Genomic DNA, 23,538 nt, shown 5'->3' with positions numbered 1-23,538 from the left:
GTTTATTTGGAAAAGTGCCCCTGACAGTAGAACTTCAGAATTAAGCTATCTCCTGCCCTGATATTAAATTGTCAATGAGTTCTGAAGCAAAAGATTTTTTGCATATGGTATTTGGTTGATGCGTAGATGCAGAACTATTTGGTTCAGTGAAGAGTCTGAAAGTCCAAGCGTTTTTCTCCTACTAGTTTAATTAAAAATCAGTTAAGGCCAGGTTGCCCTTTTGGTCGATGACGAAGCAATGATTTTGCTTAAGGTAATTTTCTGTTTCAAATAAATGATGTTGTAACTGCATTTAGAGTGAAGTGATCATTTACAGTGCATTCAAAGCAGAAAGTGAGCTTTAAACTCCATAATCTGTTTTTGTGTAGAATGTCTTGTATCTATCTGCATTGTAATAACATAATTTCTTATGTAAAGTATATAATGAAATAGAACACTTGCTGGGGTTAGAAATTGGCTCACACAAAGGTGAGTTAGTTGTAGTCCAGGTTAGAGCACCAGCATGCATGCAGCTTTACAATTTGTGTAATTCTCTAAGTGTTTAATGTAATGCTTTTCCTAACATAAATCCCATAAATAAATGTCATTGGATTCTGTAAAACAAAAGATACAATCTGAAATTTATTTTAAACACTCTGCTGGTTTAATAGAAATCACTGTAACTTCTATGTGTTTTTGTGTAAGTTGGAGGATGTGTTCTTGTATGCAGATGACTTCACAGTTTTTCAGAAGTTTTTTCAGAAGAAGCTGCTATGTTTTATGTTTGTACAACTAAATGTCTCTGCTAAGTTTGGCAAAGGATGTACTGCCTCTACTTTATAAAGAGTGCTTCTGCTGCTGCCTCCACCATTACACACCAAGAGCTTTTTGCCATGCTTTCCATTACAGATTTATTTTAGAAACTTAAAGTGACAGCAAACTAGATTTAAGGCTGGGGCTTTTACAGTGCACACTCATTTCTTGGGCTGTTGTGTCTGTCACACTATACTGAAAACACTTCCACCTACACAGGTAGAGAGAACTTCATGGCCATCTCTTTATTTACTAAAAGATATTTGCATGTAGTCTCATTTTAATTGCCCATTAACAACTTTGTATTTTGATCATTGCCAATCAATTGTACTTTTTAATAATCCACCTTGGAAAAAGTAACGAAGAATTGTTACTAAATAATTTACTCTTTTAAGAGTAAAAAGTTTTTGCATTTAAAGATTCCCTACATAATCTACCCGAATACAGAAACAAAAGTAATGGTAGCTAGTTAGTTTGTACCACTTGTATTGAGAGAGATGTTGAAGGTTGTGTACAATAACATTTTTACTATAGACAGCCACAGTTCCACAGAATAGTGACTGGGACATATTGATTCCCTTGTGAATATGCATGCATGAATATCACTATAAGTAGTATTGTTGGGGATTAAGATGTAGTTATTTGGTATAATTTTAAAAAATGCACTAAAATAGTAATTAGTGCAAAAAACAATATGACTGAGCTAGAAAGAAAAAAACGAGACAGTAGGCAGTGCGCAAAATAACATAGAACGCAAATAGAGTTATGCACAATTGTACATCAACAGAATTACATAAAGAAGTAAAACTTAACGAAGAATAAACATGTTGACATAACGCAGAGGTAGATTTTGATATGAATTTGAGTAACAATTTGGTAGTGCTTGGGTAAAAACTGGTCTGGTAGTCTGGACCCAAATGCTCTCATACCATTTTCCATATGGTAGAGGGTCAAACAGCCTGTAGCTGGGATTTGTGGATCTTCAGTGATACTTAGTTTTCCTCCTGTACTCTTTGCCATCTGCGTCCTGCATGGACATGTTTCTGTTGTTCTTACTTGTAAGAGTCTCTCCATGTTTATCCATGTATATTGTATATAATGCCTGAATTTGATACCTATTGCTGGTATTCTACTAGGAACATTTTAACAAAGGATAACAGTGGACAATATCTCTCTCTTATAAAAAAAAATCTTGGCAGGGAGACGAGACATGATCTTCTCAGAAGACACTTTAACGTGACATGAGACAAGGCAGTGAGACAGACGGACAGCTGCTGTACAGGCTTTTATATAATCGATTCACAGTGCGACAAAGAGAACACGCACCTCAGCAGGAGCAGCACAAAGCCCAGTAGCTGATCCTTCTGCTTCTCCTTAGCGTGCGTTCAGCTCTACCCCAACCACCCCACAATGCAAGCAGGAGAGACGCAAAGTGGCAGGAGCATAGCGCCTCCGTGGGGGTTGAACGAAGCAATCGAGACATGATCAACTCGGAGAGACACTTTGACGACACGCAAAACTAGACATTACAACCTTAGGAAAAAAAACCCATGAGATGGTGACTTTTGCACGTCAAGCCCTACTTACAATTTAAAACAAGTTCACAGACATCTAACCTAGCAGTGGTTGGAATGCTTTTGGCAGACACAGTTCACGTGCTCCCAACTCTTAAAACAATGACGAGCAAAACACGCAGCTCACCAGCAGATGATCCAAATGCATCTTCTTAGTGTATGTTCAGCCCTCACTCCCCCACCTTCCTTAGGAGCGCTACCGGCAGAGACACGAAGTGGCAAAAGGTTTAAATGATCAACGCAGAGCGCAAAAAGCAGTACACGCAGCTTGCCAGCAGCAGCAAGACATCAGCTGAACCAACCACATCTCTTTAGCGTGCATTCATGCCCCCCTTCACAACGCGAGTAGTGTTATAAGTCCTGCGAGAAAGAGATTTAACCACACCCTGGGCAGGAAATAAAGGACAAATATTGTTTTTACAAAAGTGTTAAAGTAAAAGTGAAAATAATGCATATATAACAATTCCCATGAAAATAACAATCTCTTTAAATTGTTTATCTGGTAAACCAAACCCAGGGGTGGGTGTGCGATAGCCCCCTCGTACAGTAAAAAAAAAAAAAGTTATGTACTGTTTTCATTTTTAAATTGTTGAGTACCAGTGAGTCATTGAAATGTTATGCTTTGCTGTCATTCTTTATTCTGATAAAGTTCCATCTGTCATCCGAGTAATGTATATATTTAGATAATACATGCTCCGTGCAATAGGGACTTTTAGAAGCTTTGATTCTGAAAATGTATTTTGAAGAACAAAGAAGATAAAAGAGTGACAGTGTTCACTTACAGTGTTTAATACAGATGTTGGCTCTTGTAACTGCTGAGAGTAATAGAAGTTGGACTTTTTAAACAACAGGGCACTTCAAAGCCTGTACAATGAATTCTCTCTCATTATTTATTAATAAAAGCACACTTGCTAACAGATGTTCATAGCCCAGTTGCTTGCCTAGTGAAACAGTCATAAAATGAACACCTCTAAAATTTTGATTCTTGTAATAAATGAAAATAAACCCTATTCCTCTTGTATTCCCTTTTCAGTATTGCGTGATCAAGGCTATGACCCTTCTCATTAGCAAAGATTAGTACACAACAGTAACCTGTATTTGAACAGCTGAGACCATCCTTCTGTAAAGATACTTTTCAAATTCTTCTCTGTTCTCATTACTCTTAATTGCTTAATATAATGGAATCATTTCTTAGAATTCCTCCATTTAGCCAGTTATATACATTGCTGTTTTTCCAGGGATTGTGTAGTTTGCATTTAGTATCTTGGCTAACTTCCAGTGTCTTAAAACATTCCCAGAATCCTTGATTGTACATGTCATGACAATTTGACTGAAGTTAGTTTTTTACTATCTTAATTGCATCCATTTCAATTAATTATTACTATTCTCTTCTTGGTTATTTTTTTACATATATATTTTCCTTGCAATGTTAAATTAAAGCCTTGATATCTGCAACACAGGTAGGGCAGCACTCAAAACAGAAATAAGCAACTAATGATAATGGGTAGTTTTTGGTTGTGTCTAGTATTTTAATATTTAGTCAGCTTAAAATTATTTTTGAAATTCATTCTCAATTTTTTTGAAAAAAGAAAAGAACAATATCCTTTACTGAGTTCAGATTTAATAGAAATAGTGCACTCTTAAGTCTTATATGAAGCTGTGAAGTCTCATTAACTAGAGGTGCTTGCATGTTTTTATTTTACATTTTGGTGCAAATTGCACACATTGATGGCATCACTGGGTATGCCACAGCTGGCATGTTGCTAGTTCAGTAGTTGTAGTTATCATGTGTGTGCATGTGCATGTGCATGTAAACACTTCATATTGCAGGTGCCTTTTTCTATATACACGGAGGGAAAACACTGTATGCTGTCCTATATTTTGTATGGTGCATTTGAAGACTATGCAAATTTAATTTAACGGACATCCAAAAGAAAATAATTTTGGAGGGAAAATAAAAAGTAAAAATATATAGTCTTGAAATAGAACTACATAAAATAAAAAAGCAAAGAAAGTGCTTGTTTAGATTATTGGCATTGATTTTGCTTCAAGTGAGCATTAATGGTTGTTAATTCTGATGGCAAGATGAGATTTACACTTGCTTAACGGTTAAAGTTGGGCATTATCGTCTGTGCAAGTAATTTCATGCATATTATGCATTCAGGAATCCTGCATCTTGCAGAACAGTACTCAGCAACTCTGTATATCTCAATAATACATGGTGGTACATGTAACAGTAAGGAGTCCCGACCTAGTTTTTAGCAGCAGCAAAACAATTCAGGTGAAGGTACTATGAAGTATTCATTCACGGTTTGTTTGATTTTTTTTTTTTTTTTAGTTCTGATACTCACTTTGTCAATATGGGTTATTAAGTATATTGATTGGCAAAAATGGCAAGTGTATCCATTTAAAATTAAATCTAGACCAAAGTAAAGTGTGCAGAAAGAGAAGGGGTCTGAATACTTTATGAATCCGCTGTACATAAAGGCCACTCTAAACCAAACAGCTGTTACCAAGATACAAAACATACATTCATACATATATACATACGTAAAGATACAAACAAACCAAAAAAAAATCTCTCTAAGCATGCAAAGAGCCCAGAGCCTCTTCTACACATAATGTGCCTGTTATCTGCAAGGATTCCCCCCAGTTGATTCATATATTGGAAATCGCAATTCTCTTACCTAAGACAAATTATTTCTCTTTCATGTTTCTTGCATTGTTTACAGTGGTATAGCTTGTGCATTACATTTCTCAACGGTTCAGCCACTACCATTAGACTAAAATCCAAGTGCTTTGGAATAGTGTGTCACCAAGGCATATTAAACTTAATGCAGAATCTTCCTTGCACTTCTGCTACAGATTTTTATTCTGTGTATATACCTGAACAGTAAGCACAGAATGAAATGTCAAAAATGGCCACTGAAACTGCCTTTAGAATAGAGCATATATACCCCAATCCTATTTATTCACTCTTCATAACACTCTGAAAATTGTTGCATTCTTGTGCCGCATTAGTTAATTCTATTTCAACATTTCACACTAGTGCTGTGGTTCCCTCACCTTGCCAGTCCTCCCTCTCATCCCCTTTATTATTTGTATGTTTGCTTGTCAGTCATCTCAGTTTGATTGCTTCACTAGCTGTGGCAAACAAGGTGATTTCATGGGGAATATTTTTTGTATTTTCCCGCCAAAAGTTCTCTGTGCTGAGTTAAGGGATTTCTTTTGCACACTAAATAGAGGTCAGTATATAATTAATGTTTGGACAAACTCCACTAACTTTACTACAGAATCATAGTTTAAGAAACACTGGTCCAGTGGTTTGAAGCCATACTCTTTTTCAGATCGCCAGTTACAATCCTGATCACACACGCTAGCTTCATTGATTCGTACAACAACATTTATTTATATAGCACATTTTCATACAAATAATGCAGCTCAAAGTGCTTTACACAATGAGGAAAGAGAACAATGGCAAAATAAATAAGAATTAAAATAAGGGAACACTAATAAACATAGAATAACAGTAAGGTCCGATGGCCACCTCTAAGGATTCTACCTAATATAAACGACCTCAATCAGTCCTCATAATATTCAGGGTTCTCATGGAAGAACTTGATGATGACGGTCATGTGGACTTCTGGCCTTTAATCGTAAATATAAAATGGTGGGAAGTTTTTTGAAAAAAATTAAAAAAAGGCATTTGGGGGCTCATGGAATTTCCCGCCCACTTCACATAGTTCATATGCACCTGATTGTTTAGAATTCCTCCAATTCTTGTATATCTATTGAAAGTGGATATTTTTTTCAGAGAATTTACTGAATTTTCAATAATCATCTCTTAACTGGGTATTTTAACTTCTTCTTTCGGCTGCTCCCGTTAGGGGTTGCCACAGCAGATCATCTTCTTCCATATCTTTCTGTCCTCTGCATCTTGTTCTGTTACACCCATCACCTGCATGTCCTCTCTCACCACATCCATAAACCTTCATTTAGGCCTTCCTCTTTTTCTCTTCCCTGGCAGCTCTATCCTTCGCATCCTTCTCTCAATATACCCAGCATCTCTCCTCTGCACATTTCCAAACCAACGCAATCTTGCCTATCTAACTTTGTCTCCCAACCGTCCAACTTGAGCTGACCCTCTAATGTCCTCATTTCTAATCCTATCTATCCTCATCACACCCAGTGCAAATCTTAGCATCTTTAACTCTGCTACCTCCAGCTCTGTCTCCTGCTTTCTGGTCAGTGCCACCGTCTCCAACCCATATAACATAGTTGGTCTCACTACCATCCTGTAGACATTCTCTTTAACTATTGTTGATACCCGTCTGTCAAAAATGACTCCTGACACTCTTCTCCACTCATTCAACCCTGCCAGAACTCTCTTCTTCACCTCTCTTCCACAATTCCCATTACACTGTACTGTTGATCCCAAGTATTTAAACTCATCCACCTTCACCAACTCTACTCCCTGCATCCTCACCATTCCACTGATCTCCCTCTCATTTACACAAATTTATTCTGTCTTGTTCCTACTGACCTTCATTCCTCTCCTCTCTATGGCATATCTCCACTTCTCCAGGGTCTCCTCAACCTGCTCCCTACTATCGCAACAGATCACAATGTCATCAGCAAACATCATAGTCCACGGTGACTCCTATCTAATCTCATCTGTCAACCTGTCCTTCACCATTGCAAATAAGAAAGGGCTCAGAGCTGATCCCTGATGTAATCCCACCTCCACATTGAATGCATCTGTCACTTCTACCATAGACTTCACCACTGTCACATTTCCCTCGTACATATCCTGTACAACTCTTATGTACTTCTCTGCCACTCCCGAATTCCTCATACAATACCACAGCTCCTCTCAAGGCACCCTGTCATATGCTTTCTCCAGGTCCTAATGTGTGTTATTTAGTGTTTCTGCAAATACATGGAATTTTTTAAATCAGAAATTCACTTCTTTTTTGAGATTGCCATCATTCTGCAAAACTCTGATCACACTTTTATTGCATTTAAATAATATACATGTGTGCATCTATCTTGATGGCCAGTCTGCTGCATGATAACACTGACAAAGTGACACAGGCCTACATTTCAAGTGCAGTTGAACCAAACACTGTTTCAACAGTTTTCACAGTATAATTTATCAATGTAAGCTACAAGAGTCAACGCTTTCAAACAGAACTAACATGGTTCCTGATGCTCTTCCACTAAAGGTCAAGACCATAGTGGTGTAGTGCAGAAATGTGAGCCATTCTACACAGCCAAGGTCTTGGATATCACTACAGGGCTAATTGCCCACTGGGGTTGATGAATCTTTTAATCCCTCGAGTGCTGCAGTGAATTTACTATTACTCTTCTCAGTACAGCTAGTTTCATCACCTGTTTCAATTTTATTACAATTTTCTATGAGTGTTCTTCCTTCTAATTCAAGTTAATTTTTATGATTTGCTGCTCTATCATCTGACACTTTTGTCTGCTCATATTTTACTCTGTATTGTAATCAGTGCATTTGTTTTATTTTTAACTTTGGTTTTCAATGTTAAAATTGCAATTAAGCTAAAGCCCTACTATAAGCCAAGACCTGCCCTGTATGTCCGGACCTAACTTGCACAATTAAAAATGTTTCAATGTCCATATTAGTATTAGTATCTGTGACCCCAGATACTAATAAAGGCTTTTCTTTTTTCTGGATTTTTTTTTTTGCTTTCAGATTCAAATGATTTAATATATAAAATATGATAAATAGTTACGAGACCATATTCATTTTTAGTGCCTTAAAATAATTGGTGTTAGAGCACTCTGCTAAAGTCTTCTGTGCCGTAGCATGTTAAGGGTCTATGGTGGTGTGTATTTTTTAAGTAAAAACTAAGGGGTGTTCAATTGGGAAGTGAGCTGAGTATATGTTAAAGTGTAAGCACAATCAGCCTAGCTGTCACCTATTTACATTCCACAGGTCATTAGACATAGCACTTGGGCCCACAAAGTTAATAAAGAGCCTGAGTAGGATTGGTGAGAGGGGGGTTGGGGTGGGGTGGAATAAAATCAAAGTGGACGGTTTGATAAGAATAACATGCAGTTGGGAGTGTGGGTGTGAGAGCTCCAGGGGCAGATCGATCTTACTGAGGATTTAAAAGAGTAGAAGTGACTGAATGGCTTCAGAGATCATTTCTCAGACACTGTGGAATAGTGGTAGGATAATGGAGCTGGGTTTGAGTGCCCCACCAGTGACCGACTGACATGTTTTGCCCAGAGAACTGTCACTCACTGGATATTTTCCCTTTTTTGGACCATTCTCTATAAACCCTAGAGATGGTTATGGGTAAAAGTCCCAGCAGATCAGCAGCTTCTGAAATACTCAGACTAGCCCATATGGCACCAACAACCATGTCATCTTCAAAATCACTTACATCACCATTCTTCCCCATTTTGATACTTGGTTTGAAATTCAGCAGGTCGTCTTGACAATGTCTACATGCCTAAATGCACTGAGTACCTGCCATGTAACTGGCTGATTAGATATTTGTGGTAACAAGCAGTTGAACATTTTATTTTATTACATTAAAGTAGCCAGTGAGTGTATTTATTTATTGATTGATTTCACTTTCATGGAATGGCGTTTGTTATTGGATTACTACGGGGCTTTTCCCCCTGCTCGCTTTGCTTGCCAACCCTTGGGGCCTGCGCTACACGCCAGCCACTTACCGTCTCTGCCACTCACATATGTGGATTTCACTTTCACCAAACAACATATCGTTAAATTCTCGCAGGTATGCCTCTTCATTGGGAAGAAACACTACTTTTCCCTGATGGCAAATGAATTAGACGATCTACAAGTCTTGACTTGGCTCCTCCTTGAACCGTCACCTTATCGTGGTGGAGGGGTTTGCGTGTCCCAATGATCCTAGGAGCTATGTTGTCCGGGGCTTTATGCCCCTGGTAGGGCCACCCAAGGCAAACTGGTCCTAGGTGAGGGATGAGACAAAGAGCGGTTCAACAAACCTCCAATGATGAAACCTTTGGACGCCGTTTTCCCTTGCCCAGACGCTGGTCACCGGGGCCCCCCCTCTGGAGCCAGGCCTGGAGGTGGGGCTCGATGGCGAGCGCCTGGTGGCCGGGCCTGCACCCATGGGGCTCGGCCGGGCACAGCCCGAACAGGTAACGTGGGTCCTCCTCCCCATGGGCTCACCACCTATGGGAGGGGCCAAGGAGGTTGGGTGCAGTGTGAGTTGGGTGGTGGCCGGCGGGGACCTTGGCGGTCTGATCCTCGGCTACAGAAACTGGCTCTTGGGACGGGAATGTCACCTCTCTGAAGGGAAGGAGCCTGAGCTAGTGCGCGAGGTCAGAGGTTCCGCTAGATATAGTCGGACTCACCTCGGCGCACAGCTTGGACTCTGGAACCAATCTCCTTGAGAGGGGCTGGACTCTCTACCACTCTGGAGTTGCCCCGGTGAGAGGCCGAGCAGGTGTGGGCATACTTATTGCCCCCACTGAGCCTGTGCATTGGGGTTTACCCCGTGGACGAGGGTGGCCTCCCTCCGCCGGGTGGGGAAGGGTCCTGACTGTTGTTTGTGCGTATGCCAACAGCAGTTTGGAGTATCCACCCTTTTGGAGTCTCTGGAGGGGTTGCTAGAGGGCATACCTTCTGTGGATTCCCTCGTTTTTGCTGGGAGACTTCAATGCTCACGTGGGCAATGACAGTGAGACCTGGAAGGGCGTGATTGGGAGGAATGGCCCCGATCTGAACCCGAGGTGTTTTGTTATTGGACTTCTGTGCTCGCCATGGATTGTCCATAACGAACACCATGTTCAAGCATAAGGGTGTTCATATGTGCACTTGGCACCAGGACACCCTAGGCCTCAGGTCGATGATCGACTTTGTGGTCGTGTCGTCGGACTTGCGGCCATATGTCTTGGACACTCGGGTGAAGAGGGGCGGAGCTGTCAACTGATCACCACCTGGTGGTGAGTTGGCTTCGATGGTGGGGGAAGATGCCGGTCAGACCTGGTAGGCCCAAACGTGTTGTGAGGGTCTGCTGGGAACGGCTGGCAGAGTCCCCTGTCAGAAGTAGCTTCAACTCCCACCTCCGCAGAACTTCAACCACGCCCCGAGGGAGGTGGGGACATTGAGTCCAATGGGCCATGTTCCGTGCTCTATTGTTGAGGCGGCTGACCGGAGCTGTGGCCGCAAGGTGGTCGGTGCCTGTCGTGGCGGCAATCCCGAACCCGCTGGTGGACACCGCGTGAGGGATGCCGTCAAGCTGAAGAAGGAGTCCTATAGGACTTTTTGTCCTGTGGGTCTCTGGAGGCAGCTGATAGGTACCGCAGGCCAAGCGAACGCTGCTTCGTTGTTGCTGAGGCAAAACTCGGGCATGGGAGGAGTTTGGAGAGGCCATGGAGAACGACTTTGGACGGCTTCGAGGAGATTCTGGTCCACCGTCCGCGCCTCAGGAGGGGAAGCAGTGCAGTGTCAACACCGTATATGGTGGGGATGGTGCGCTGCTGACCTCGACTGACGTTAGGGTCGGTGGGAGGAGTACTTCAAGACCTCCTCAATCCCACTAACATGCCTTCCACGAGGAAGCAGAGCCTGGGGACTCTGAGGTGGGCTCTCCCATCTCTGGGACTGAAGTCACCGAGGTGGTCAAAAAACTCCTTGGTGGCAGGGCCCCGGGTGGATGAGATACCGAGTTCCTTAAGGCTCTGGATGTTGTAGGACTGTCTTGGTTGACACGCCTCTGCAACATCGCATGGACATCGGGACAGTGCCTCTGGATTGGCAGACCGGGGTGGTGGTCCCCTCTTTAAAAGGGGACCGGAGGGTGTGTTCCAACTATAGAGGGATCACACTCCTCAGCCTCCCTGGAAAAGTCTATTCGGGGTTCTGGAGAGGAGGGTCCGTCGGATAGTCAACCTCGGATTCAGGAGGAACAGTGTGGTTTTCGCCCTGGTCGCTGAACAGTGGACCAGCTCTTCACCCTTAGCAGAGTCCTGAGGGTGCATGGGAGTTTGCCCGACCGGTCTACATGTGTTTTGTGGACTTGGAAAAGGCATTCGACCGTGTCCCTGGGGAATCCTGTGGGGGGTGCTCCGGGAGTATGGGGTACCGGACCCCCTGATAAGAGCTGTTCGGTCTCTGTACAACCGGTGTCAGAGCTTGGTCCGCATTGCCGCAGTAAGTCGAGCCCGCTTCCAGTGAGAGTTGGACTCGCCAGGGCTGCCCTTTGTCACCGATTCTGTTCATAACTTTTATGGACAGAATTTCTAGGCGCAGCCAGGGTGTTGAAGGGGTCCGGTTTGGTGGACTCAGGATTGGGTCACTGCTTTTGCAGATGATGTTGTCCTGTTTGCTTCATCAGGCCGTGATCTTCAGCTCTCTGGATCGGTTCGCAGCTGAGTGTGAAGCGGCTGGGATGAGAATCAGCACCTCCAAATCCGAGCATGGTCCTCAGCCGGAAAAGGGTGGAGTGCCCTCTCAGGGTTGGAGGAGAGATCCTGCCCCAAGTGGAGGAGTTCAAGTATCTCGGGGTCTTGTTCACGAGTGAGGGAAGAATGGAGCGTGAGATCGACAGGCGGATCGGTGCGGCATCCGCAGTGATGCGGCTCTGCATCGGTCTGTCGTGGTGAAAAGGAGCTGAGCCGTAAGGCAAAGCTCTCAATTTACCAGTCGATCTACGCTCCTACCCTCACCTATGGTCATGAGCTATGGGTAGTGACCGAAAGAACAAGATCGCGAATACAAGCGGCTGAAATGAGTTTCCTCCGCAGGGTGTCTGGGCTTTCCCTTAAAGATAGGGTGAGAAGCTCAGTCATCCGGGAGGGGCTCAGAGTAGAGCCGCTGCTCCTCCGCATCGAGAGGAGTCAGATGAGGTGGCTCGGGCATCTGATCAGGATGCCTCCTGGACGCCTCCCTGGTGAGGTGTTCCGGCACGTCCAACCGGGAGGAGGCCCCGGGGAAGACCCAGGACACGCTGGAGGGACTATGTCTCCGGCTGGCCTGGGAACGCCTTTGGGATTCTCCCGGAAGAGCTGGAAGAAGTGGCGGGGAGAGGGAAGTCTGGGCCTCTCTGCTTAAGCTGCTACCCCCGCGACCCGACCTCGGATAAGCGGAAGAGAAGGATGGATGGATGGATGGATGGATGGATGGACAAGTCTTGACTTAAAGTTTGAATCCGAACAATACATTCGATCTCTTTTGTGTATCGTGCCAATGTTTTTGAATTCTTCACGACATTCTACTTTGTCATCTACACTTGGTCTTTTATTTCTGCCCCTGGGCATGGTTAAATCTCTTGGCACAAAGTCTGGCCTCGCGGAACATGAAAGTATCTCTCTGAAAAAGTCACGTCTCGTCCCAGGATTTTTTTATTATAACAGAGAGATTTATTTATTTATTTGAAGAACTGCACTACACTTTATTTATTGGTTTGGACCCTGCTGGATTGTGAAATGAAGTGCATAAATATATACTGTTTGTGTTATGTGTCCTCATTTCACTAGCCCTCCTTGGTTTTGTGACTATTGACAACCCGGGTTCAAGATGATACCAAGGCTGTGGGCAGCCCAGGCATCACATTTTCAAGATTTTCTGCAGTCATTTGACAGAATATAAACTGGCTTGCCCGACCTTCCTTTCTTTCCCAGGTTTTTCTTCTTCCAGGTGTTCTGTGTCAATTGGCTCTTCAATGTTTAATTGAAGCTGGCATTTAGGCTTCTATTTTGGAATTCCATCTTTTTCAGTTCAACCATCTAAAGCCTGATTTATTAAAGAAAAAAAGGGGGGTGGGGTTACCGTACAAATTCATTGCTTACATTTACCTTCTGACAAAAGCCAGACTTCCTTTATTTTTTCCTTTTCCCTTATTCACTTTCCTCCACTTTCCTACCAGCATTCTGACCTTTGTTTCTCATCTCTATTAAGTTGAACAAAATGTCTGATAGGCTCTTAAATATCTGCTTGTAAATTTCACAGTCATTTGGTCTTTGGAAGGAAAAATACAAGTCCAAGTACTTCCTTACTGCAGTTCTTCAAATGACAACACTGTAGTATTTTTGTGTAGTTAAAATTCTTCTTTTTCCCTTTTCAACTGAGTGCTTTAGCTTTTGTTAATTGGTTGCTATTGGCAAATAAACAATCTCTCTCTCTTTTACTGTATATATATATATATATATATAAAACATGTATTTTTGTGATTCATGGGGGGAGAAAGAAAGGGAAGCTGAAGGAATCAATTTACTCGATATCATACTGGAAGCTTGAAGTATCCCTCTGCTGCATCCGTAGACAGTTTCATGAGTCAAAGAAACTCCTCACTAGACTGAAAATTGACGCTACAGATGGAGGAACTGCAGAGCTGCTTTCAGGCCAGAATAAGTTATTGAAAATGTTATAGCTTGTGCAGTGGGAGAGCTAAGAGGACACAAGCTGCATGTGCATGTAACAAGTCATGTAAGCAGGACTATCATGTACAGAAGAAAGCAAGCTTCATCTGTGTCAGTTTAGAATATACATGTTTGACAGCCATGTTGCTGGTATATACCATGTCAGTGTGCCAAGCAGGAGATCTGTTTGAGTGTTTAATGTATCTAATAGCACCACATATGTTTTTTGCTGTGAACACAATAACTAGATAAAGTTGGGATTAGCCAGCTGAGACCGCTAGATTTATATATTCCAACATACAACAGCATATAATATACAACAGCATCTAACTGGAACACAAGTAATAAATACACTGTACAAGGTTCTTGTGATAGTTTAGTAACGGCCTGTTAATTGTATTAAAGAGGTTGTATAAACATAGGATTAATTAATAAATAGAGTAGAGTACGTTGTCTACTTCTAACTTCAGGAACCTTGCAGTCAATATGCTATATAAACACATTTAAGAAAAAAAATTAAATTGTAAAATCCTTCACTAGCCAATTCAATATAATTGTATAAAAACGAAAAAAATCTCTCCATTAATACTGCAGTAACAAAGACAGACCTTATGTTAGTGTGATTGTGGTGTAATTTTGTCTGATTGGGTCCCGTCCAGTAAGCGTGTCCAGGGGGGCAATTGCACCACCATTGTGTCAACAGTGATTGAAGACTGGCAGTAAACTTAACTTCAAGGCCTCCTGCCACCTGATAAAGCCAGAATTAGGTCACCTTTTTGTCAATGGGTGTCTGCAGGAGGCAACTACTGCCCTCTTCTGCTACTGTGCAGTAAACCTCTCTATGATTTAGAGCAGTGAGATAATGTTCTCACTTTAAGGGAAATGGCAGGTAAAAACTGTTGTGGAGACATAGCCTTTTAAGCTGCCAACGGCACAGTGGTATAGAAGTACCAGAGATAGCAAGAGCAAGATCTATGCTGACATCCCTTTAACTGAAAATGGCATTGACAGACCTGGTAGGAATTCTAGGACTTGGCTGGAAGTACCACTGGGAAGATGTAGTTACAATAATTTAAAGACACCTAAGACTTTTTAGAAGTATTGAGTTGAGATGTTTAAAATCAGTCCATGTGGTATTCATGAGTTCAGGTAAGCTTCTGTTAGGTAAGCTTCAGAATCAGCTTTGTTTTTCTGCACTTTGTGTCCTTCTTTTGTTTATTCACACCCTTGTAGCTTTCTTACTCAAACACATCCATTTTTTGGTACACACATCTCCTTGGTGTTTATCCAGTTTTAAGGGACCTCACAACTGTGTTCTCCTTTTGCACTTGTCCTTATTAGAAAGGATTCTGTGCTGGGTCAGAGAATTGGTACTTTAAACAGATTTATAATAAACATTGTTATACCAGCATGCTTTGTGATTTTAGTAATATGAATTGCTTTTAACTTCACTTATCACAGACGTACACGATTTTCCATAGTCTTGCCTACAATAAAAAAAATAAAGAGATAATGATAAAGTAAAGTTGTAAGTATAGCTGTATGCTATTACATTTGAGTGTTATTTTACACTTGTAGGGGAAGGTGTGCTTTTAAACATCATACATGCTCTTGATTCATTTCAATTCACGTACTGTATAAAGTTCACATCTTTGTTCTTCTAATGGTTAACTCATTTCTTAAAATAACAAAATAACCCATACTGAATAGCAAGGGAGAAGAAGGATTTTGGATTAAACTGTACAGTAATTAAATTTATAAGGAAATTGTCATTATTTCTTTTATTGACCTTGATATATGTAGGTGTGGTGAAACTGTGAGCCTCGTTATATAAATAGTGTTTGTATCATGTGGTTTTCAAATGAAGATTTCTAGGAATTGTACTAAAATGTTGACTTCACCGTAAAATACAGTAGCCAGTATTTCACAGTGAATGCTGATGTATTTGCTTTGTATTTGCCTGATGCCATCTGTGGTCCATCAGTTGAGCTGAGACATTAATGTATTAAAGTTTTATACTGGTTCATAGATCAATGTTTAATTGGCTGTTGGATAATTTATTAGCTTAAGTTTTTAGGTATTGATCAATTTTTCTAGATGAACTCCTAAGATTTATTGTCTGTTTCTCTTCAGGGAGTTCTTTATGGAGTGTCCAAGGTCTGGGTATGTCCTGAAACTGCTTAATTACATGATCTAGCAGCTCCCTGTTTGAGTAGGGCTTGAGAAAGTTACGTGTTAGCAGTGAAGTAAACAACTGAACTGAGACCTGACTCAGCAGCTTCTCCATAGCAAACACTTTTCATTATTTTTATACTTTATGCACACCAAGCATTTCTGAGTGTTCTCGATCTCCATAGACCATCATTTTTTCTATTTTCCCCAAATGAGAATCATTTATGAAAGAGGATTGCAAAACAAGTTAACCGTTTTCCTCTTTGGCTTTCTTCCAGATTTATAGGCGCTGCTGGTTAGTGTTTAAGAAATCTTCCAGTAAGGGTCCCCGGCGGCTGGAAAAATACCCTGATGAAAAGTCGGCCTACATTCGTGCATGTCCCAAGGTACTAAGTGTTTTAATATTCTGGCCTGTTCTTTTTTTTTTTTTTTTTTCTTCTTTCTTCAAAGCCAGACGTTTCTCATTAAATAATACAATGACCTTTATCTGTCAGTTTCACACAAACAATGATAGAATAAGCCAGCAAAGCTTTAATGTCATACATTTGACTTCATAGGTGACAGAGATCAGCAACGTTAAGAATGTGACCAGGTTACCGCGGGACACTAAGAGACAGGCAGTGGCCATTGTGTTCACTGATGACACATCTCGCACCTTCACATGTGAATCAGGTAGGTCTTTAATGGGTTTCAGAATTGATTAAAAAAAAAGTCTGAATTGCTAAATATCTTAATTTAGTGTTGTAGAAAGTGTGAGGTGTATTCATCTTGGTGTTGCAAAAGATGTCAGAGATTTGGAGGCTGTGATTAATATAAGTTTTATTTTATTTTATTATTTATTTATTTATTTATTTTAATTACTTGCCACCAATGTATGGATATCATTTCCATTTTCCATGCTTCCATTGCTCTTTGAAGTATTGTGACTTTTTTTTGAGTACCAGTGCTTCTCATAACCTCCTGGTATTCATCTGCATATTGTTTGATTTACCCCTTCAGCAATGATAAAGAAAAACAGCAATATTCTCTATGGGGGGAAAAAAGTTAAAGAATATGTAAAAACAAACATCACACATAAAAGCAGCAAACCTGGAGAAAATGGGCTCAAGAGATGAAATTCATGAATAAATCAAGAATAGCACAGGGTTGAACGTAAAATGACTTGAGATCATATTTAAATATTGGAATTTGTGTACCTTCACTGAAGAAGTCTATGATATGGTTGTTAGCATAGTATTTTATTCATACCAGAAATGTATTAAGATTTGGTGAATCCGACTGACATACCTGCAAATAAGTCAGCAAAAGGCATATTATCACTTTTTTCCCCACAAACTTCAAACAGTTGTTATAATGCTAGTTATGAGATGTTATTGTTAGTGAGGGAAATCACAAAAAACAAAACGGACAAGTAAGCAAAAGTCATATCATATTGTAACACTGATTTGTTTCATTTATCACAGCTATTACATTAAATGCGATTTGTTTGTTTATTGATTACAAAACCCTAATGCTAAGAATAACACACTACCATGGCTTATAATACAGTTTCATATCACAGGTCTGTGATGATGCGGGTTCCGCTCCATGCTCCCGTCTTGCTTCTGGGAGCTCTGAACCCAACACCGTCAGTAATGTTACTGATGAGCTGGACAGTGTGGCACAAAAATGAAGCAAGGGGATGGTGCAAAAGTGCAAAGTGCTTTTATCAAAACAACAAACCAAAACAAAGTTTCCAAATGAAAGTGTAGTGCAGCAAATAAGTCATTAAATAAATAATCCATAAAAACAGGTAAACTGGTGGAGGTTTAAATCGAATTAAAAAAATGATCCTTTTAAAAACAACGAGGTTAAAACAATGGCTGGAAGCAATCTTTTAAAACAAAACTCGGTGTCTTTCTGCTGGTGACTCCCCTTGCTTCATTGTTATGCCTCACTGTCCAGCTCATCGGTAACATTACCGACGGTGTCGGGTTCAGAGCTCCCAGAAGCAAGATGGGAGCATGGAGTGGAACCCGCATCATCACAAGGTCCCATGATATAAATCATATGATTGGTGACCATGCATAACACCAGTAAATATTACACCAGTGTTTCCCAAACTCGGTCCTGGGGACCCACTTTGTGTGTAGGCTTTTGTTCCAACCAGATTCCTAATCAGTGACAACACCTGATAACACTGATCTCATTTACTTAGCTGGTATTATTTTTCTTTTATTCTACATTCAGAAAAGCACAGCAGCATGATTTTTACAATTATAACACATTTACAAATATTCCTGGTTTTGCTATAGATTTAAATGCTTAACTCTCTTTTGTTGATTTCATTATATTTTTCCCTTTCTCTGTGGAGTTTTTCCCCGTCATTGTATCTTAATAATGACAATTAAAAACAAACAGAGCTAACACGCTTTACAAACAACACTGAATTATGAGAGGCTGGAACTACTTTAGCATCAGACCCACTAATTAGTAAATAATGAATCAATTAAACAATTAGAAAACCTAGAAAAGAAGATTGAAAATCAAGATGAAAATACTGTTAAAAAGAAAAAAATACATTACAGCATTCCCATATAACTGCTTGGTACATTTTAATATATATATATATATATATATATATATATATATATATATATATATATATATATATATATATATATATATATATATATATAAAATATATTTCTAATTTCTATATTGTTCTCAAAACACAGAACTTGGGAAATAACACATCACTTAATTAGCCCAGGAGTCCAATTAAAAACAGAAGCTGGTTGAAACAAAAACCTGCAGCCACAGTGTGCCCCCAGGACTGAGGTTGGGAAACACTGTATTACAGTGTTGTCCATGACAACAAAATGCAATGTGACAATGGTCACTTTAAACAAGTGACATTCCAGTAGCAATAACTAAATTATATTTAAAAATATGGAAAATAAAAGCATAGGCAATAAATGCTCAAAAACACTACAAAATATTCCTATGATAGTTAATAATGGAGTGCAATACTTGGATTTGATAAGAAATAGCAAAAAAAACTGGGTGAAGATTGCTATGCTATTGAGTACACATAGAACATTATAAAAAGTAATAAACCCACTGGTTAAGTACTGCATACTGGATTTGAATTATTCACCTGATAGTTGTTTTTTGTAACTACAAATACAGAGAAAAAGAAAATTTAAACAGTAAAACTGCATTTGCAAGGCAAGGAGTCAAGACACAGCAAGGAGCAATTGAACTGACATCGGTAAATTTGGCGATCAGGTGGGTTCAGCTGGATTTCATCAGTAAGTTGAGTAACCTTGCATAAAGATTACAAAAGTATAACATTAACTATATTGAAAGGGACATACCTGAAAAGAGTTTTAATATGGAAGATAAAAAAATCATATTTAAACGAGATTGGTACCAACTGAAGACTGAGCAGCTTTTCCAATTCAATTGCTTGTATTCTTAAACAGTACAATTTTAAGGGCACCTGGTTGCAAAGCCCTCGTTCCAACTTAAAAGTAGAATGCCATTAATATGCATATCTGTTTAAACATTCTGTAGCAGAGTACTATAACCGTGTGTTTACTTTCTCTGAATTGCTTACATGGTTGAAATGTAGGAATTATCTGTCTAGAACATTAAGTAACATTTAGGAGTGTAAGAGACATCAAGATGACAGGTATTAAGACTAAGCAGCATCAATGGAGAAAACACAGAAATGCAGATGTTACAAAAGAGAAACTAAACCTAAGCAGCTACAAAGTTCTGTCAAAGAACCAAAGGTTAAGACGGGTTTGCCTAGGCCAGCCAGCTTCCATCCCCCTCATAAGCAAAAGTTTTTGGAAGACTGTGCTTCCTTCAGCAGTCCACTTCACCCAAGGATAATAAGAAATCCTTCTTGTGATATAAATTGAAGCATGGAAGTATAAATATTAATAAGTTCTTTTAGTTAAAGGAAAATTTAAGCCATTGACATCAGCAAAGGTAAGATACGATGTCCGGTATCTAGAACTTGTCTCTGTTAATTTCATAATGATACACGTCCATTTTAAAAATTCAGTATTCTATTTAAAACACTTAACATTAAACAGCAGAAAGAAATGTTCACTAAATAATTTTAATACTATGAAAAAATCCAACTAAATGAAACAAAAAAAATTACAAAAATGTAATTTACTGGCAGGGACATCAACATCTGGGCTCTGTAAATTGTAAGATATGGGTTATCCAGTGTTCCAGAATAGAAACCCATTTTTGGGCATAAAGACCTCCTGTGTCGAGGACTGGAGACTGGGCACTCGGACACAATATTAAGCATAATATCCATTCTATTGTTGGTAGAGGATACTATTCATTTACCCACCTCTTCCTGCCTCAGTCACACATTCTTACCAACAGAAGTACAAAAAATAAACAGTCCATAAACATACACACTTAACAAAAAAGAAAAAGGCCATGTGCTCATTTTTGTTGAAAGCTGTGGTTCTTTAAAACGGTACACAAAGAAGACAGTATTACTCCTGCCTGTGCTAGTGAAGCTACACCCTCAGCTTCCTTCTTGCTCTACTCCATTCCCATTATAGAGCAGTTTCTCTCTTCGTGTTCATATCCTGTCTGTCTTGCTTCCCTCATCTTTCTGGATCATATGATGGAAGACGTCTTAGCAGTGTCATTGCTACTCAGTACTTCTCAGTTCCAAGTGACAGGAGTAGACAAGTTATGCTGTGTTACTTATAAAAAACTGTATGTGTATTGATATGTAGCTGTTCTGCATAATGCTGGTCAGATGTACAAGGTGGTGTGGGTTCCATTTGAAGATTGCTTTTCAGTGCATGATATGATTGGTCTGCTTATGATATCCATATCCTAGGTGATGGCATACGGTGTAACTATCTGTATATTCCATATTTCCAGAGTAAGAGTTCATTATTCAGCCAACGGTTATGCACTAAAGGATCCCCTTATTCCCACTGGGTATTTTGAACTCTGGTACAACTCACTGAGGTTGTATGTCACTTGGTATGGGATTTATAAAAGCATGTGTTTGTGATGCACCATCTTTTGGAATGAGAAAAGACATAGCAAATCAACAGACACACCAACACTTGTCCTTTTATTTTCCTCTTATTAAGGTTGACATGCATAAACTATGCCTAAATTTCAATCACAAGAATAAAACCTCTTGCACTACTTTTTGTTAAAAGATGGATATATTTTTACAGCTGTTCATTTTTTGTTTTGTAAATCGAGACTGGCATTTGTCAGAATAAATTGAATAGGTCTTCAAGTAAGCTCAATGATTTGTTTCTTAGGACATGCTCTACCCAGACCTTGTATTCTCCCTCCCGGGGTCCCAATGGGGCATCTGGTTTTCATTCCAACCATATTCTTAAACAGAAATATTGACATGAACTGAACTTGTAATATAATTAGATGGTCCTTTCCTTCCTTTCATCAGGACTGTAAAAGCTTGCCAACCATATTATTTTTTAGTTTTGTGGGAAATTGAGTAGAAGTAGATTAGTGCTTTTCCAGTTTTTTTCAGTCTGCATTCAAAGTATCTAATTTATGGTTAACTCACACAAGTTGAAAATTACACTAAATTTGCTGTTTTAGTATGGGCAAGCTTGTCATTTTGCCCTATGCCAATAACACGTTTGTTAATTGGCTGCTGTTTTAAAAATGGGTAATCAAGGTATTCAAAATTCTGCAAGCCGTTGAAGTGAATGAAAGGAAAAGAATACATATTATGAATATAATGTTGTACACTAAGAGCTGCACTAACTATATTGCTTTCGTAATATTTAAAAAGATCCTCTGTTGCCTGTATCTGTGATTGACAGATTCTGTATGTAAATAGCTATGCCAATAATAAGTTCAGTAAATTACACTATTCTGCAAAAATACTAGGAACATGAAAGAGAACTCTTTTATTTTTTATTTTTTTGTAGTGATGAAACACAAACCATTAGTCCCAGACTTAGTTAAACAAAATTAATAAATGGTCACATAGAGCTTTAGAGGAGAAGAAAGACAACCCTAGCATAGGCTATTCTGGCCAGTTAAAGTCAAGAGAAAAATCTATAAAAAATAAAGGCATTATTAAATTTTTTATAAAGGGAGTCATTTATACTTTGCTCTGGATCACTGTAATTAAAGAGACTTTTTTTTCCCCTTGTCTGCATGACTGACTTTACATGAAGTGATTATTTAGCACTGAGGTGTCAGGGAGGGTCTAAATGATTCTGAGTTAGATTAGTGCTGCACTTCAATTAAAAATCAACTGCCTGAACCACAGCTCCTTTTGATAATAATAAAGGCCACACAAATTCAGAAAAGCCTTAACCAAAATACAACTAGAGACATTTATTGCAAAATACCACTGCTTAGATTATTCGAAGTATTTACATTTAATTAAAAAGTGGATTAGTCTATATAGAGATAAAAATTAAGTAATTAATTAGAACTGATTAAAATCTGTGTTATTCTCCCATCAAAGTGTTGAGTCACCAGAGTTTGCTTCAATTAACTCCCCAAGACTGCTCAGCTCTAGTATTTTACTCATTAGTTAATGCAGTTCCAGTTTTGCTCATATGCTAATAGACCTCTAACGACACTTTCTTTTCTCTTCAGCAGGCATTCCCGTAGCTCATCAAGAGCGATTGTGAGTTGGATCAGTAGTTTCATTCTTCTCTGTGGCCAGAGCCAAGTTGAGATTTAGGTTCTAACCAAACTGAATAGACCCATTGGTTTCCACCCCACTTTTCTTTGACTCTTGTACATGGCAAGGTGCCCAAACAGTCTTCTAAAGTCAGGGATAAATTCTTCCCTTGTAGAGCTGCTTTATGATTTGCCATCTGGATGAAACCCATTTTAGTATCTGCAGATTTCAATGCATTCTCTAAACTTAGCTTAACACTGGTTTTCAAATGCATATTGTTTGTTCATTTTCATCTTATTGTATCTTTATCTGTTTGCTATTGTTGTCAGTAGATTGATGGTGTAAGACATAATACATAATATTTAACCCCATTTTCCTGCTGTGCAAACCCCACAAAAAATAAAAAAAAAGGTAAAACAAACCCTACATGTATCTATCAACTTTCCTTACTGCCCTCTAAATCGTCTCTAATTTCAATTTCAAGAGAATGGCCCAAACTCTTCCCGGACTTTCCTCTTTGCTTAGGAATAGAGTAGCAATTCCTAATCCTTTCTAGGTTAACTTGGTTTTAAAGGACGCATTTTTTTCTATTTCATGCAGTGCTAACAGAATGAGAAGAAGGTGTCATTTCACTTATTCCTTCTATATGGTTGCACAGCAGTTTGTAGGTATTTTCATCTTAGGCAAGGATTCTCTAACCATTTTGAGAACAATGTCTTGTTAAGGAGAACATAACTCAATGATCTGACCTTCTCTAACCTTCTGCCCAACTCATTTAATCATGGTAAACACAAGGTGAAATTGTGAGAGTATTTACTGTTTTCCATAGATCTCATCTTGCACAATTCCATTTTGTTTGTTGCAGAGCTGGAGGCAGAAGAATGGTACAAGATCCTTTCCATTGAATGCCTAGGTGCCCGTCTTAATGATATTAGTCTGGGAGAGCCAGAT

General features: G+C 39.5%; 1 protein-coding gene across 2 annotated transcripts in view; it reads left to right on the top strand.

The window, feature by feature from the left end:
- dok4 (docking protein 4) overlaps positions 1-23,538 on the top strand; it is a 268,036-nt gene that overhangs the window by 224,790 nt on the left and 19,708 nt on the right. For both annotated transcript variants that reach the window (XM_039763188.1, XM_039763187.1), the window contains exons 4-6: positions 16,208-16,315; positions 16,487-16,601; positions 23,453-23,538. The exon at positions 23,453-23,538 is cut by the window's right edge. In XM_039763188.1, coding sequence (XP_039619122.1) covers positions 16,208-16,315; positions 16,487-16,601; positions 23,453-23,538 — 309 coding nt within the window. The remainder of the gene's footprint in view (positions 1-16,207; positions 16,316-16,486; positions 16,602-23,452) is intronic.

Source organism: Polypterus senegalus, chromosome 9, assembly GCF_016835505.1.
Source record: "Polypterus senegalus isolate Bchr_013 chromosome 9, ASM1683550v1, whole genome shotgun sequence".
NCBI classification, from domain to species: Eukaryota; Metazoa; Chordata; class Cladistia; order Polypteriformes; family Polypteridae; genus Polypterus; species Polypterus senegalus.
Note: the sequence above shows the minus strand (reverse complement) of the source record. Positions and strands in the feature narration are given on the sequence as shown.